The sequence below is a fragment of the Limulus polyphemus genome, unplaced genomic scaffold (assembly GCF_000517525.1).
Source record: "Limulus polyphemus unplaced genomic scaffold, Limulus_polyphemus-2.1.2 Scaffold953, whole genome shotgun sequence".
Taxonomy (NCBI): domain Eukaryota; kingdom Metazoa; phylum Arthropoda; class Merostomata; order Xiphosura; family Limulidae; genus Limulus; species Limulus polyphemus.
Window position 1 is genome coordinate 14,374 of NW_013666563.1, and position 12,691 is coordinate 27,064.

General features: G+C 29.8%; 1 protein-coding gene across 4 annotated transcripts in view; it reads left to right on the forward strand.

Moving 5' to 3' along the window:
• The window catches only part of LOC106461414 (peptidyl-prolyl cis-trans isomerase G-like), a 52,591-nt gene that overhangs the window by 9,287 nt on the left and 30,613 nt on the right, over positions 1–12,691 (forward strand). For 3 of the 4 annotated variants that reach the window (XM_013921233.2, XM_013921235.2, XM_013921234.2), the window contains exons 4-8: positions 980–1,087; positions 1,368–1,412; positions 1,618–1,705; positions 5,148–5,177; positions 6,015–6,160. In XM_013921233.2, coding sequence (XP_013776687.1) covers positions 980–1,087; positions 1,368–1,412; positions 1,618–1,705; positions 5,148–5,177; positions 6,015–6,160 — 417 coding nt within the window. Of the gene's footprint in view, positions 1–979; positions 1,088–1,367; positions 1,413–1,617; positions 1,706–4,978; positions 5,178–6,014; positions 6,161–12,691 lie in introns of all 4 variants that reach the window. The other variant, XM_022388364.1, reaches the window with a different exon arrangement.

The following is a 12,691-nucleotide window of genomic DNA, read 5'->3' on the forward strand; positions in this document are numbered from 1 at the left end:
TAGTTAGTCTTTATTTATAGTAAGAAATAAGTAATAAGTATACTAAATAATGTATTAATACCGTACGTTTACTAACCTAACTTGGTTTCTACTAGTATATATATATATATATATATATATATATATATATTGGTGTACTTTGGTGACAGATTTTCTTGTAGGCAGATTTTGTTAAACAGCTAGTGTAGCTAGTGATGAGTTGGCCGACGCGTTTCGAATGCATTCTGCATCCATTGGAAACGCGTCGGCCAACTCATCACTAGCTACAACTTTTACCCGTTGTTCTAACAATGTTAAGACGGCTTATCGACTTCTTGAGAAGAATTCTAAGAAGAAAGTAAACCTACAGACATCGGTCTTGTTTAACAAAATATATATATATATATATTTAAACTTGTAATACTGTGTATGTAAAATAAAAATTCTTGATAACATATATACATTAAATAATCTTCAGCATTTGTTTTTTAACACATTTATGAATGTTACGTTTTCTTGATATATGTTTTTTAGATTCCTATGTTTCATTGCAAAAATGTTTGAGACTTTTTAGCAAGATTTGTCATAAAAACTTTATTTACTTTTTATATTATGATATGTAACAGATAATGTTGTAATATATTAAAAAATGAATAATTCTTTTATTTTACTGAATTGGCATGTATCAGATTTCATCACCCAGCCTTTGCTGATGGTAAAGATTATGTAGTTGTTGATTTTATTACTTTATTTGATGAAATGTTGTATTATTTTTATATATACCCTTCTTTATACTTTCTTTATTGCAAAACAGTTAATTTTTCAGCTTGCCAATTAGCTCTGACACTCATTCACTTGTCATCTCATAGCCAGGTTAAGAAACAACAGCATCTTTCTGCTATTGCTGTATGTAAATGTCTTTATATTTGTAATTTTTAGAATGCAATTCAAAACTTACTGATTAAGTTCTTAAGTGAAAATGCTTCTGAACTTCTTGCAGGAGAGAAGGGAACAGGAAAAACAACAGAGAAGCCACTTCACTATAAAGGATCTCCTTTTCACAGAGTTGTAAAGAATTTCATGATCCAAGGTGGAGATATCTCTGCTGGTAAGATTTCATCCTAATATCTTAGATATTGTATGTTGTCTAATCCCAGGAAAACTGTCAAACTGTTTGTTTATTATTTTAAATGCAATTGAGGTATGTTGAAATTCAAATTGTTAGTATTATTGCAATATAAGATAACTTTAGGACTGTTAGTTCATTTATATTTCTACATCACCGAATTATATAAAATTGAATAATATACAGAAATTGCTTTTATTATAAAGTGTTTGGGTATTAGAGTACAGAGTACTGTAATGTGTATTTATATTTGTGTTAATAGGAAATGGAACTGGTGGAGAAAGCATTTATGGAGGTACTTTCAAAGGTAAGGATCATTTCACTCGTCTATTTGATAATATCAAAATTACTTTGAGATAATTCAAAAATTTGCTTGTTTTTTCTACAGTGTTTTTTTTTTTACTACAATGCAATAGTGCAACAGTCCTATAGCAGTTAAGTTATATATATAAAAAAAATTGTATGAAGAAGCCAGTATAAGTTTGTTTTCCCGCACATATAATTTTGAACAGATGAGTGTTTTGACAAGAAGCATGACAAGTCATTTCTGCTGTCCATGGCAAACCGGGGAAAGGATACTAATGGGTCACAATTTTTCATGTAAGTTTTAGACATACATACTTAGTGGAATATTTTTGTAAGTTATGTCTCAAACTTTTGTGTAGGTTGTATTTTAACTGAAAAAGCAAGTTGTACACATTAAGATAAAGAAAATATATTTTCCAATTCATGTTGTTGTGATCTTAAGAGTACTCTCCCTTACACTCAAAATCATTGTGCCAGTTTTATTTAGAATGGAAAAAAAAAATGTATATATTTAAATTGTTTACTTGGTTTTCTTAAAGAACAATTTATTAATTGTTTTAAAAAAAAACTTGGTATTAAAGATAACCAACTGGGAAATCAAACGTATATTGTATAATATTAAAATTATAATTGTATGATAGTATATAACTAATACAAGTGTGAGAATTTTACCTCTACCATAATTCTCAAGTGTAACTATGTATGTATCTATACTTACTTACTTGATTTTTGAGTTTCCCCTAAGTTTGGACAAATTGACTCAAATTTCAGCCTCTAGTGGCTCAGCAGTAACTACGAGGGTTTTACACACCAAAATCAAGTTTTGATACTCAAGGTGGGCCAATTGCAGATAGCTCATTGTGTAGCTTTGCATATCAACACAAATAAACAAAAAGAAAATTTCAGAAGAGACTTGAACATTTCAAAATGTTAGGGGCCCAGTTTTTATATATATATATATATAAAGGTGATATCAGATTTGTTTGAAAATCTTTATAAATATATAAGAACCTGCTTAAAACAATAATTTAATACAGATGTTGGAATTTCTCAGATTTAAATTTTCTAAATAAGGGGTCAAAGAGGTTTTTTGGGCTCTCAGGACTGATATACATGAATATTAGCATGGTTATGCTAATTAAGTATCTATTTTTTAGGTTTTAAATTGTTTCACACTCGAGGTTTTGAGGGTTCTTTCACGAATGGCTTTCCTGACCTGTATTAATACAATATAGACATGTAAAGGGTCAGTCAAAATAATATGTATGTTTGAATTTTGCATATTGGGGTCTCTAAAGGGAAAGGGCATGGGGGTTTTGGGCTCTCAAGGTTGGCTGCATAGAGCTACAGGAAAACTGACAAAAACATTTAAATAATTGTTCAAAACTCTTTGTGCATATGTTTTTCCCCAGAAATTTCCAGCTTGATTTTAATTCAATTTACAAGTAACATAAATTTTTCAGTAGTTTTGACAAGAGAAGATCTTTAAAAATAAGCAATTGTTTGAAATCTTGAAAAAGCTAGAGGTAAAATTCTGGCATTGTTTTCATAAGATTAATAACTTCATTTGTGAATTTTGTGTTTTAAAGTCGGTTGTTTTTATTTTTAAACTATTTTGTTTTATTAAGGTAAGGCACGTTAAAATGTTTTGTGGGTGTAGCATCATTATGAAATAGAACCCCTTTGTAAGATGATTGTAGGTTAAATGAATTAAAATTATTATAGATAAAATTTGCCATTGGTTTAAATAGTTCAATATCACACGTGGTAAAGTGTAATGGGCAGTTTACATACACTTTGAAATATAGAAGATCAGAGGTCTGGTTGATATTGAAAGATAGCTGTGAAATTGCTGACATAATCTTTCCTTGTTCTTTTTTAACTCATGAGTCTGCAAATGGTTTCACATTACAACATACCAAAGTAAGTTTACTTTTAAGATAGTGATTACAGCCATCTCATCAATACAAACTTCACTTCTTTTCCTCTATGCAAGGGCAAAAATAGTTTATAGTTTTGCATTTTTAGAATGCATGTCAGTTCCAAGAGGGTAGTTTCAAAATCGTAAATATTTCTCTGTGTGTAATCTAAAGAACCTGTTATTGGTTTGAGCTATATGTATCTGCTATTTTTTGACTCTATAGTTAATATTTCTAGACCTTCTCAATTTTTCTTTATAAACCAGTTATAAAAAAATGCATTTGCTCTGGAAGGCAAGAAACGTGGAATTGAATTGGATTTTCTTTAAATTTCTTCTCTAAGTAAATTGTTTTCACTGTTATCAACTCTTTCCTGCTCAGCAATGTTATGGCAGAAATACATTATATAAATGACCTTTGCCACTAAAAATAATAAAAAATTTGAAACATTTTAAATATGAATTAACTTTTTCTTCTAATAAAGTCAGACTCAAAGAATATAATTTCTTATAGATACCAAAATAATGCCTTTTAAATCAGATTCAGATGTTGTAACAATATTTTTTTAGCTAATTGTTTTAAAAAATAGGCATGACCTGAATGTAATGTGAAAAATTTTAAATCTAAATTATCTTTCTTCGCCTATTGATAAAATCAGAACACGCAGAAAGTCTGTTGGACATAAAAGTCTTTGTAATGCTTTTTTAGGTAAATCAGCTGTTATAATAAGTTGCAGTATTTAGCTAGTTAGCTTAAACAATATAAATATAATTGAAACATTGTTATTTTCATTTCAATAAAATATAAGCTACATGTAGTTAACATTGAATAAACAACAGTTCGTAATATGGGGCTTGACAAATTACTTAATAATGATAAAGCAATAGAAAACATTGTTTACACACTGTCTTTGATCTTATTTTTAGACCCTGTTCCTGGGATTGGCCAAAATGTATATCTTTGAGCTTTAATCTTTCTTCCTTTAGTTAAAATGTAATAAAAAATTTCCATGACATTACTAATTATAGGATTCATTTTAGGTCTGCAAACTTGAAATGTGTTCATATCTGTAAGACCTTCGTGTGGAATTACAAAACTCAAGGTTAAAGAAAGTAAAGAACGTGAGCAATTGCATATGTATGGGAATAAGTTTATTCAATGTTGGAAGATAAGTTAATACTTTAAAGCATTACAGATTTCATCATGTGTACTTTGGGGTATACATCAAAGAATCATATTGAAAATGTAGTTTCTTCTAATTATCATTAAACCACCTTATACATTTTTTTACTACCATTATGAATGTAAAGGTATCAAGTGGCCATTTTCTGTGTTGGGTAGGAAAGAGTTGAGATTTAGTATACGAACAAGCATGTACGTATCTATTCGATAAACAAGTCTTTAATTAAGGACTTGTAAGGTAAGCATTGTTCTGGTTTTGGAATACAAAATGGTGATGGGAAAATGTGTTATGATACATGAAATGTTAATGTTCAGGATATTAAACAGACAACCTCTGGGTAAACAGTGGGATAGGTGCAAATTAGGTCATTAGGTTCTATAAAATTCATCCAAAACTGATGGGTTTTAAAGACTTGCAGTGGAGCATTTGTAATATCTTTAGTACTTTAATTATTTTCTGCTGAAGAGCAGGAACCATAAGCTTCCATTGCCAGGCTATGGTCGTCTGTTGTGATATTGAGATGAGTGGTTTCTCTTGCCTTGGAATTCTGGCCTTTAATTTGGGATGGTTGTTCCAAGGATGTCAATATATGCCCACCTGGGCCAGATCACTGATGCCTCTCATTTGTATGCAGCTTAACCCAACCAGCCGCCCACCTCGATGGGTAAGTAATTGTCCATTTGTTATTTAATTTGGCAGAACTTTTTAAGAGTTAAAAGTTTTATATATATATCATTAGTGCATTTAAACATTAAATCTGTGAATTTATTTATTTATTTTTTTCAATTTGTTGTACTACTAAAAATTTGAAACTTAATTTTAATTAACTTTAACATTATTTATCTGAATTACTAACTATTTGTCAATAAAATTGCTTAAGACAGTAATTTTTCTTAAGGTCTAAACATTTTGGATGATTATACATATTCTCACCACTGGGCTGTATAATCCAATTAATCTTGGTAAAAGATATTAGAGTTATGATTTGTTTACCAGCCTATAGAGAAAATACAAGTCAAGTCTTGGAGATTATAAAATGGCAAATTAAGTATTTGTGGTTGTATTGTAGATTGATTAGTGAAAATAAAATGATGTTAGAAAGGGCTTTTTCTATTGTTTCCTACTTCAGTGGTAAATGTAAAGTATCCATGGAGTACTTGAGCTTAGTGAAAAAGTTACAGATTTTGTTAAAAACTTTGGATAAATTAGAACAGTAAAGTTAAATACAAAAAAGTAAAGAGAATCTGAAGAAAATGTGGGAGTCAAATTACATAAAAATATAAATTTATTGAAGTGCAAAGTGTAATACTTCATAGTCAAGTTTAAAATAGACGCGAGTGTTAGACTCAAGGTATTTGATGTAATCCCTATTTAAAAAAAAGATGTTCTGTGTTTTCATCACTTAATAGTAACTTGTAGCATAATAATTATTCACATGCAAAAAAAAAATTATTCTTAACATACACACACAAAATTCATAAATTGTTTGTTGATTTTACAGTAACCATGTCGTCTTTGGCCACGTAATGTCTGGTGAAGAGGTTGTCAAGGAGATAGAGAACCAGAAAGTGGATCAAGATAGCCGACCTTTGACAGATGTCGTCATATCCAACTGTGGAGAACTGGTACTGAAACTGAAACCTAAAGGTCAGTTGAGTTTATTAAAAAAAAAATTTTTTTAATTCAAAAAAAAGGAGGAAAATTTGCAACCAACTAAGAAAATATAATACATATATCATACAACTATTTGTTTATCCATATTTTATTATAAAAAAAAGCTTTGCATGATATCAAAGCTAGATGGGTTGCATGTTACATATTTATCATTTGGTGTGGCAGATGTTGCACATTGTTGTTGCTGTTTACCTTTGTGCTCATCATCTGTTTATTTGTCAAACAGAAATTGTACATTAATATATTTACTACTAAACTAAAGTAGATAAGATATTCTATCTTCTTACTATATTTTTTATTTGTTGTGTCGAGGGAATAACTAATAGAATCACAAATGAAAGAGATCATCCCATCATTTTACACTTCCTTAATCTTAATTGCATGCATTGTTTCATTGAACTTTTAAAAGCAAACCATGTCTCTGATACTTTGTTTTCTGAATATGTAGGTATTTGTTTCTAGTTTTTAGTTAGTGGATAACACATGAGTTCTAAAGGGGAAAAAAAAATTAATTGGCAGTTTTGGATATTATAAATTTTCTCTAAAAAATTCTAAATTCATACCACTCAGAACAATTGTAACTTAATATTGATTTCAAGCCATTTTTGAACATATTAAACCAATAAGTTTCTTCTTTAATAAAATTTATTCTCCTGCTTAATCAGTGTTGGCCAAATCTGCAAGCTTAGTGCAAGTTCATTTATTTGGTTTAGTTTTGACTTATGTTACTTGTATTTTCAACTTCAAACTATAATTACAAACTCTGAATTCAAAAACTGATAGCCAATAATTTTTATGGAGTCACTGATAAACAGATACGCATACTAGGGATGTAATTATTATTTTATTTTTATTTACAAGCCCAGGCGAGTAGGCAAGAGAAATGTATCAATCCAACTTTTTTCCCACTGTAATGAAATGATTATAAGACATTACAAATATATACCTATGTTCATTGCAATTATTTATTTCATAATATTGCAAAACTAAAAATAATACAATTTACTACAGCATGTGTGACATTGGTGTGAAATCTTTTGGCAGGTTATAAAGTCTACATAAGAGATATAGTGGTTTTTCTGGAAGTATGGAAAATAACATTTAACTCAGAATATTCCAAAACATAAAATCTCAAGGCAGGTTAATATTTTTATATACATAGCATTCAAACACCTAGCCTTTTCATGTCGTACATATGGAAAAGGCCATAGAAGTTCTGAGTAGGTTGTTCAAGCCACTTGCCTAAACACAATTATTTTATCTTGAAGCAATAAAACTTTGATGATTGAGAATAACTTCTACTTCCAGTAAAATACAATCTTGTAGCTCAGAAAGTATTATAAATATGAAACTAAATAATTTCACATTTTAATTTATGGATAAGAATTAAAATAATTGAGTCAAGTGTATTTGTATAGCATGCTACTGATATAATAAAAACTTTAGTAACAGTGTGTGTATAGTGGTTTGGAAAAAAACAAAATAATGGATATTATTATTGTACATTTTAATAATTAAATATCGATTTGGCTTTTACTCACATGCATGCAGTTTATGCAAGCAGAAAGAACACACTCATACCAGACTAATACATATGGAATTCATGGTAGCCATGACTCAAAATTTGGTAATCCTGAGCACCAGGCTACTGGATTTTTGCAACTGTACCTACACACACACATATTTTCAGTCTTTCAGAAATTTGAGTCTTGCAATAAAATTAAACAAGTAATAGCTGTAAACATCAAACCTGCGTGATCCAAACAAGTCATGTGCATGCACTTTTTCTTGCTCATTTCCATAATCTATTTTAAGTTTTTTGTATATCACAATTGGTTGTAGAAAAAAAACACACACACAAAACAAACTAATTGACCAGTTATCTGTGCCTACGTAATTAATATGAAAATTGCACAACAATGTGTATAGAATAAATATGAGATTATTCTTATAATTGATGAGCTTTTTAAAGGAAAGAGAAACTATTAGGTCAGGAAGTATTACCTGTTCATTTAGGAAGGAGCAAAGTAACCGAGAAAAATGATAAAAGTTTATATTTTGGCTACAAAGATAGAAATTTTTCTAACATTATTGAAATATCACAAGTTCTTTTTTTTTTATATATTAGGTTGGTACACAACTGTCTCAAAATATATAGGCAGTGGTATTTTTTAAAAATTTGTTTCCAGTATTTCTCTCATTTTCAGTGTAATTAATAATACACTTGTATCTCTATGACTGTAACTTTGAGCAAAGCTACTTCACACTATCAACAGTGATGACACAGGAAAGCTAATTTGTATAATTGCAAACTGTGCAGTTCGATTAAGAGTGATATCCGATATCATCTCCATCTAAAAAATTTTGTAATCTGATCCTAAAATCCTTGAAGTGTGAAGATAAACAATGATTTATAAGCAAAAAATGCATTTCGAGATCTGATATGATCAATTCATTTATTTTATATTAAGCTTAAAATTGGTATTTTTTTTTTATTTTGAGGAAATTAGAAAATTAATGGTTGCTGTTTGTGATCTCCTGATTTCTATAATAAATAATATCTAGTATTTATTCCAAAGTCACCTGTGGCTGATTCTTCATATTAAAAATGTAAAACATGTTAACCGTTATCAGTGTATACTAAAATGAAAACTTTCGTGTTTAATACTGTCTTAATTGGTAGTTCTTATGTATGTCTCACATCAATGTCACATGTTAATTGCACAGTTTATTGTGTTAGAACCTTAAATGTACTTATTGTTTTTTTTTTCTGATCAGTTCTCAAATGGATTTTGAATGCATTGTTTGATTGTGAAATATAAGGGATTACATATATTCAATCACATGAGTGTGTATGTGAGGGTTATGGTGTATTGATATGTATGCCTATTGGCAGTTTAGGCAGTTGCATTCTTTGATTGTGAAATATAAGGATTGAATATATGTAATTCCTTATCCCATGAGTGTGTATGCGAGGGTTATGGTGTATTGATATGTATGCCTATTAGCAGTTTAGGCAGTTGCATTCTTTGATTGTGAAATATAAGGAATTACATATATTCAATCCCATGAGTGTGTATGCGAGGGTTATGGTGTATTGATATGTATGCCTATTGGCAGTTTAGGCAGTTGCATTTCCTGCTGTTGATATCACTTTCACAGTCATTTTTTGGATGTTGTTAAACAGTATAAATGGAAACAAGATAAAAATTTGCACCATTCGTAACTGTGGAAAATATAATACATAGAAGGGAGTTTGCCAGTTTAGCCAACAGTGATTGAATAAGGAAAACAAAACAATTTAACATAGAGAGGAGATAAAAATCCTTCAAGAACTCAATAATACATTTCAAGTGTATTTTCAGTAATCATACTTTCTGATGATCTGTTTAGAAGAAAATTGGATTAATTTACAACTTATTGGTTTAATTACAACCTAATAATAAATAGTTAACCCTTTTTACATCTTCAGGATTGAGATACATATTTGACATAGTTGCCACCAGATAGCAGCACAGAAAAACAACTCTTTTACAACTACTAATATGTTTGGCATAAGTCACATCCAAACAGTGTGTTTTAACAATATGACAAAATTTGTCATATTGTTATTATTATTCTACGTGAACTTGCATACATTCTAAAGTTATTTGGCATATTTTGTGACATAGCATAGCAAGATACTGTTTTTTTTTAATGGCTATGTAACAAGTTACGCTTATGGAATAGAGTGGGTGTGTCTTGAAGTTAATATAACTTCAATAATAGTATCTTACCTAACAATCAATCACTTGAAAACATGGAGGGGGTTTCCATGAACATGTTCAAAAGGCAAAATCTTCATAAGCAGAGATATAAAGGTAGTATAGGACAAGTTTGGTTGGAAAACATCCTTATATACAGATTTTGGTGAAATATGTAAAAGTAATATTCTTTTTCTCTACATACAAATTGTGATTATTACATAATGAAAAATGTTTCATTTTGATAATCTACCATCACGTGAATACTTGCAATAGATTTTAATTTGAACAGGTATAGCATACAATCACAGCATTTTAATTACAAGTTGACAATACATAAGTGTAAGGATTTGTGTTGTTAAAAAGAGATGTGATGTCACCATCCTTCAAAAAGTTAAATTTATATGAAATGGTACTGTTAAAACATTGCATATTGTCTTGAACTTGGTCATAATCTTTCGTAGTGTCAGTGCACTATGATAAATGCCTGTATTGTGATCAAACATAAACAATGAACAAGACACTCACCATTCACTGTTCAATCTGCTCAATTTTCCTTTCACTACTGCCTTCCTCGGCTCATCCTTCATTTGAGTTAAAGTCAGTTAGCCAACCTTTTCCTTGCTCGAGTGAGCAGTGCCTAGTTTTCCGACAAGTCACACTTGTTTTCATCTCAGTAACAGCCATTAATGTGTAGGTAAGAGCAAGGCTACACTTGATGGACTGAATTTTTCTTTGCTGCTCTCATGTGGCAGTAATTGAAAGGTACTCCAATGCGTACACCTTATTTGTTTTTACAATTGAATCAAAGTATTTAAAACAAGTAAATGAAACTTATTTTTAACCAATTTCCCATACATGTTTTTTTCCACTCGTACACATGTAACAACTTTGAATACTTGAATTCTAATGGAGCTCAGCTATTTTTGCAACCTTTTATCAAGAAAACATACCCTTTTGTATAATATTAGGCAAAATAAAGAAAACTAATGCAAACTTTTTATATGTATGATGTGTGATTTGTATAGCTATTGTGGCCAGCAGTGTATCAACTGTACAATTACTTTTAATATTACAACTAGAAAAACAAAATATAGCGGGCAGACATTTTAGATATTGTTATGTGTATACAGGCATTCTTTTGTTTAAATTGCAATGTTATGGTTTGAAACCCGTTTTTCCTAAGAGTATATTGCCACAACAGAACCTTCATTGCATGCATATATTTTCTGAGTGTGATGCAATTTTCTTTGATAGATATGTGAGAACTGTCTTTAGTAAAAATAAAAACCCACAACTGATAAAATCAAAAAGTTAAGTTTCAACAGACCCTAAGTGCTGCTAATTAAGTATGTTTATACATCTATATTTGTGGCCAAGTGAGTTTGATAATATAAAGTTATTGTAAAATTTGTAGGTTTAAACTTAAGAAAATGTGTCAAAAATGAGAAGTGCGTGCAATAATTCTTTAAACTAAAGGCTATTTAATCTTCAGGTTTCATAGGAAATTTGTGAATTTCAAGTACTTTAGAAACATGAAAAATAAATTGGTAAAAATTGTGTAATATTTAAAAACAAAGTGAAATAATAAATGTGAAAAAAGAAGAAGGGCCAAAACTTCATCGGTGAACACCGGAGAAATAAAAAAGGTAGGCATGAAAGGTAAGATTAGAAAAAGCAAAAGATTTAAAACGTAATATGTAAGTAAACCAAACTAGGGTAGAAAATTTTCATTGTATTTTCATACATAAAGTGTATATTTCATACTTAATGTGATGTAACTTGGCAAAAGGATAGAGTTTAACACTTCCATGTAAGTAGGGTAAAGTAAGATAGTTGATATTGTTCTAGACTGCAATATTTTTAACAAGCTGTAATACCCTTCAATTGATTGGGAATGTTTAAAATTAATTAAAACAATGTAAGTTTAACAGCAATCTATATTTCAAAGTAAAAACTTGAACATAAACTTTATCTCAAAATTTATAAATTATAACAAAACTAATTCATAAACAACATTTGCAGTTTGCTTTCCATCTACCAATAAATAAAGATTCTGTGGTGATCCCACCCTTGAACACCCTACATTTCATTGACCGTGAGAAAAGCATGGTTGTTTGAGAAACAATCTCCAGCAACTTTCATACTTTGACCTTGAATCCATTTAGAATATTCAACATTGTCTAAAGCGTCAACCTGCCAAGATTGTTTGAGATTGACTCAATAGTCTGAGAGTAATTAACCAACAGGCTTTGCAAAATAGAAATAGGGTTAAGTTAAATTTTGACCCCATTAGGACATTCCCCATAGTTCATGGTAGTTACGTACAAATTTTGGTTGAGATTGGCCCAATAGACTTGGAAGAGTTAGGGTGCAAACAAACACACATTTTGACTTTATATATATATATAGTAAACTTTAAAATAAAAGATTACAGACTTTACATGAAGTACAAATTATCTGTATTAGTGATGTTTTTCCTAGTGTTCTAATTGGCACTTAACTCAAAATTGAACATATTGCTCATAAGTTCTAGTTCTTTGTCAGATATACATGAAAGTGGCATACAGCACTTGATTCGTTATGAAGCCAGCGTTTCAGAGTAAGCTTAGTCTTCACTGTGATTTCACTTCTTCTAATGTATTAATGATTTTGATGAAATTTTGCATGTGAATTTTTAACAAGATTGGTAAACTAAAACTATTTTTTCACAGTAGACTGAGATGGGTAGGCTGATCACGAATAAGAAACTGCATTTGTT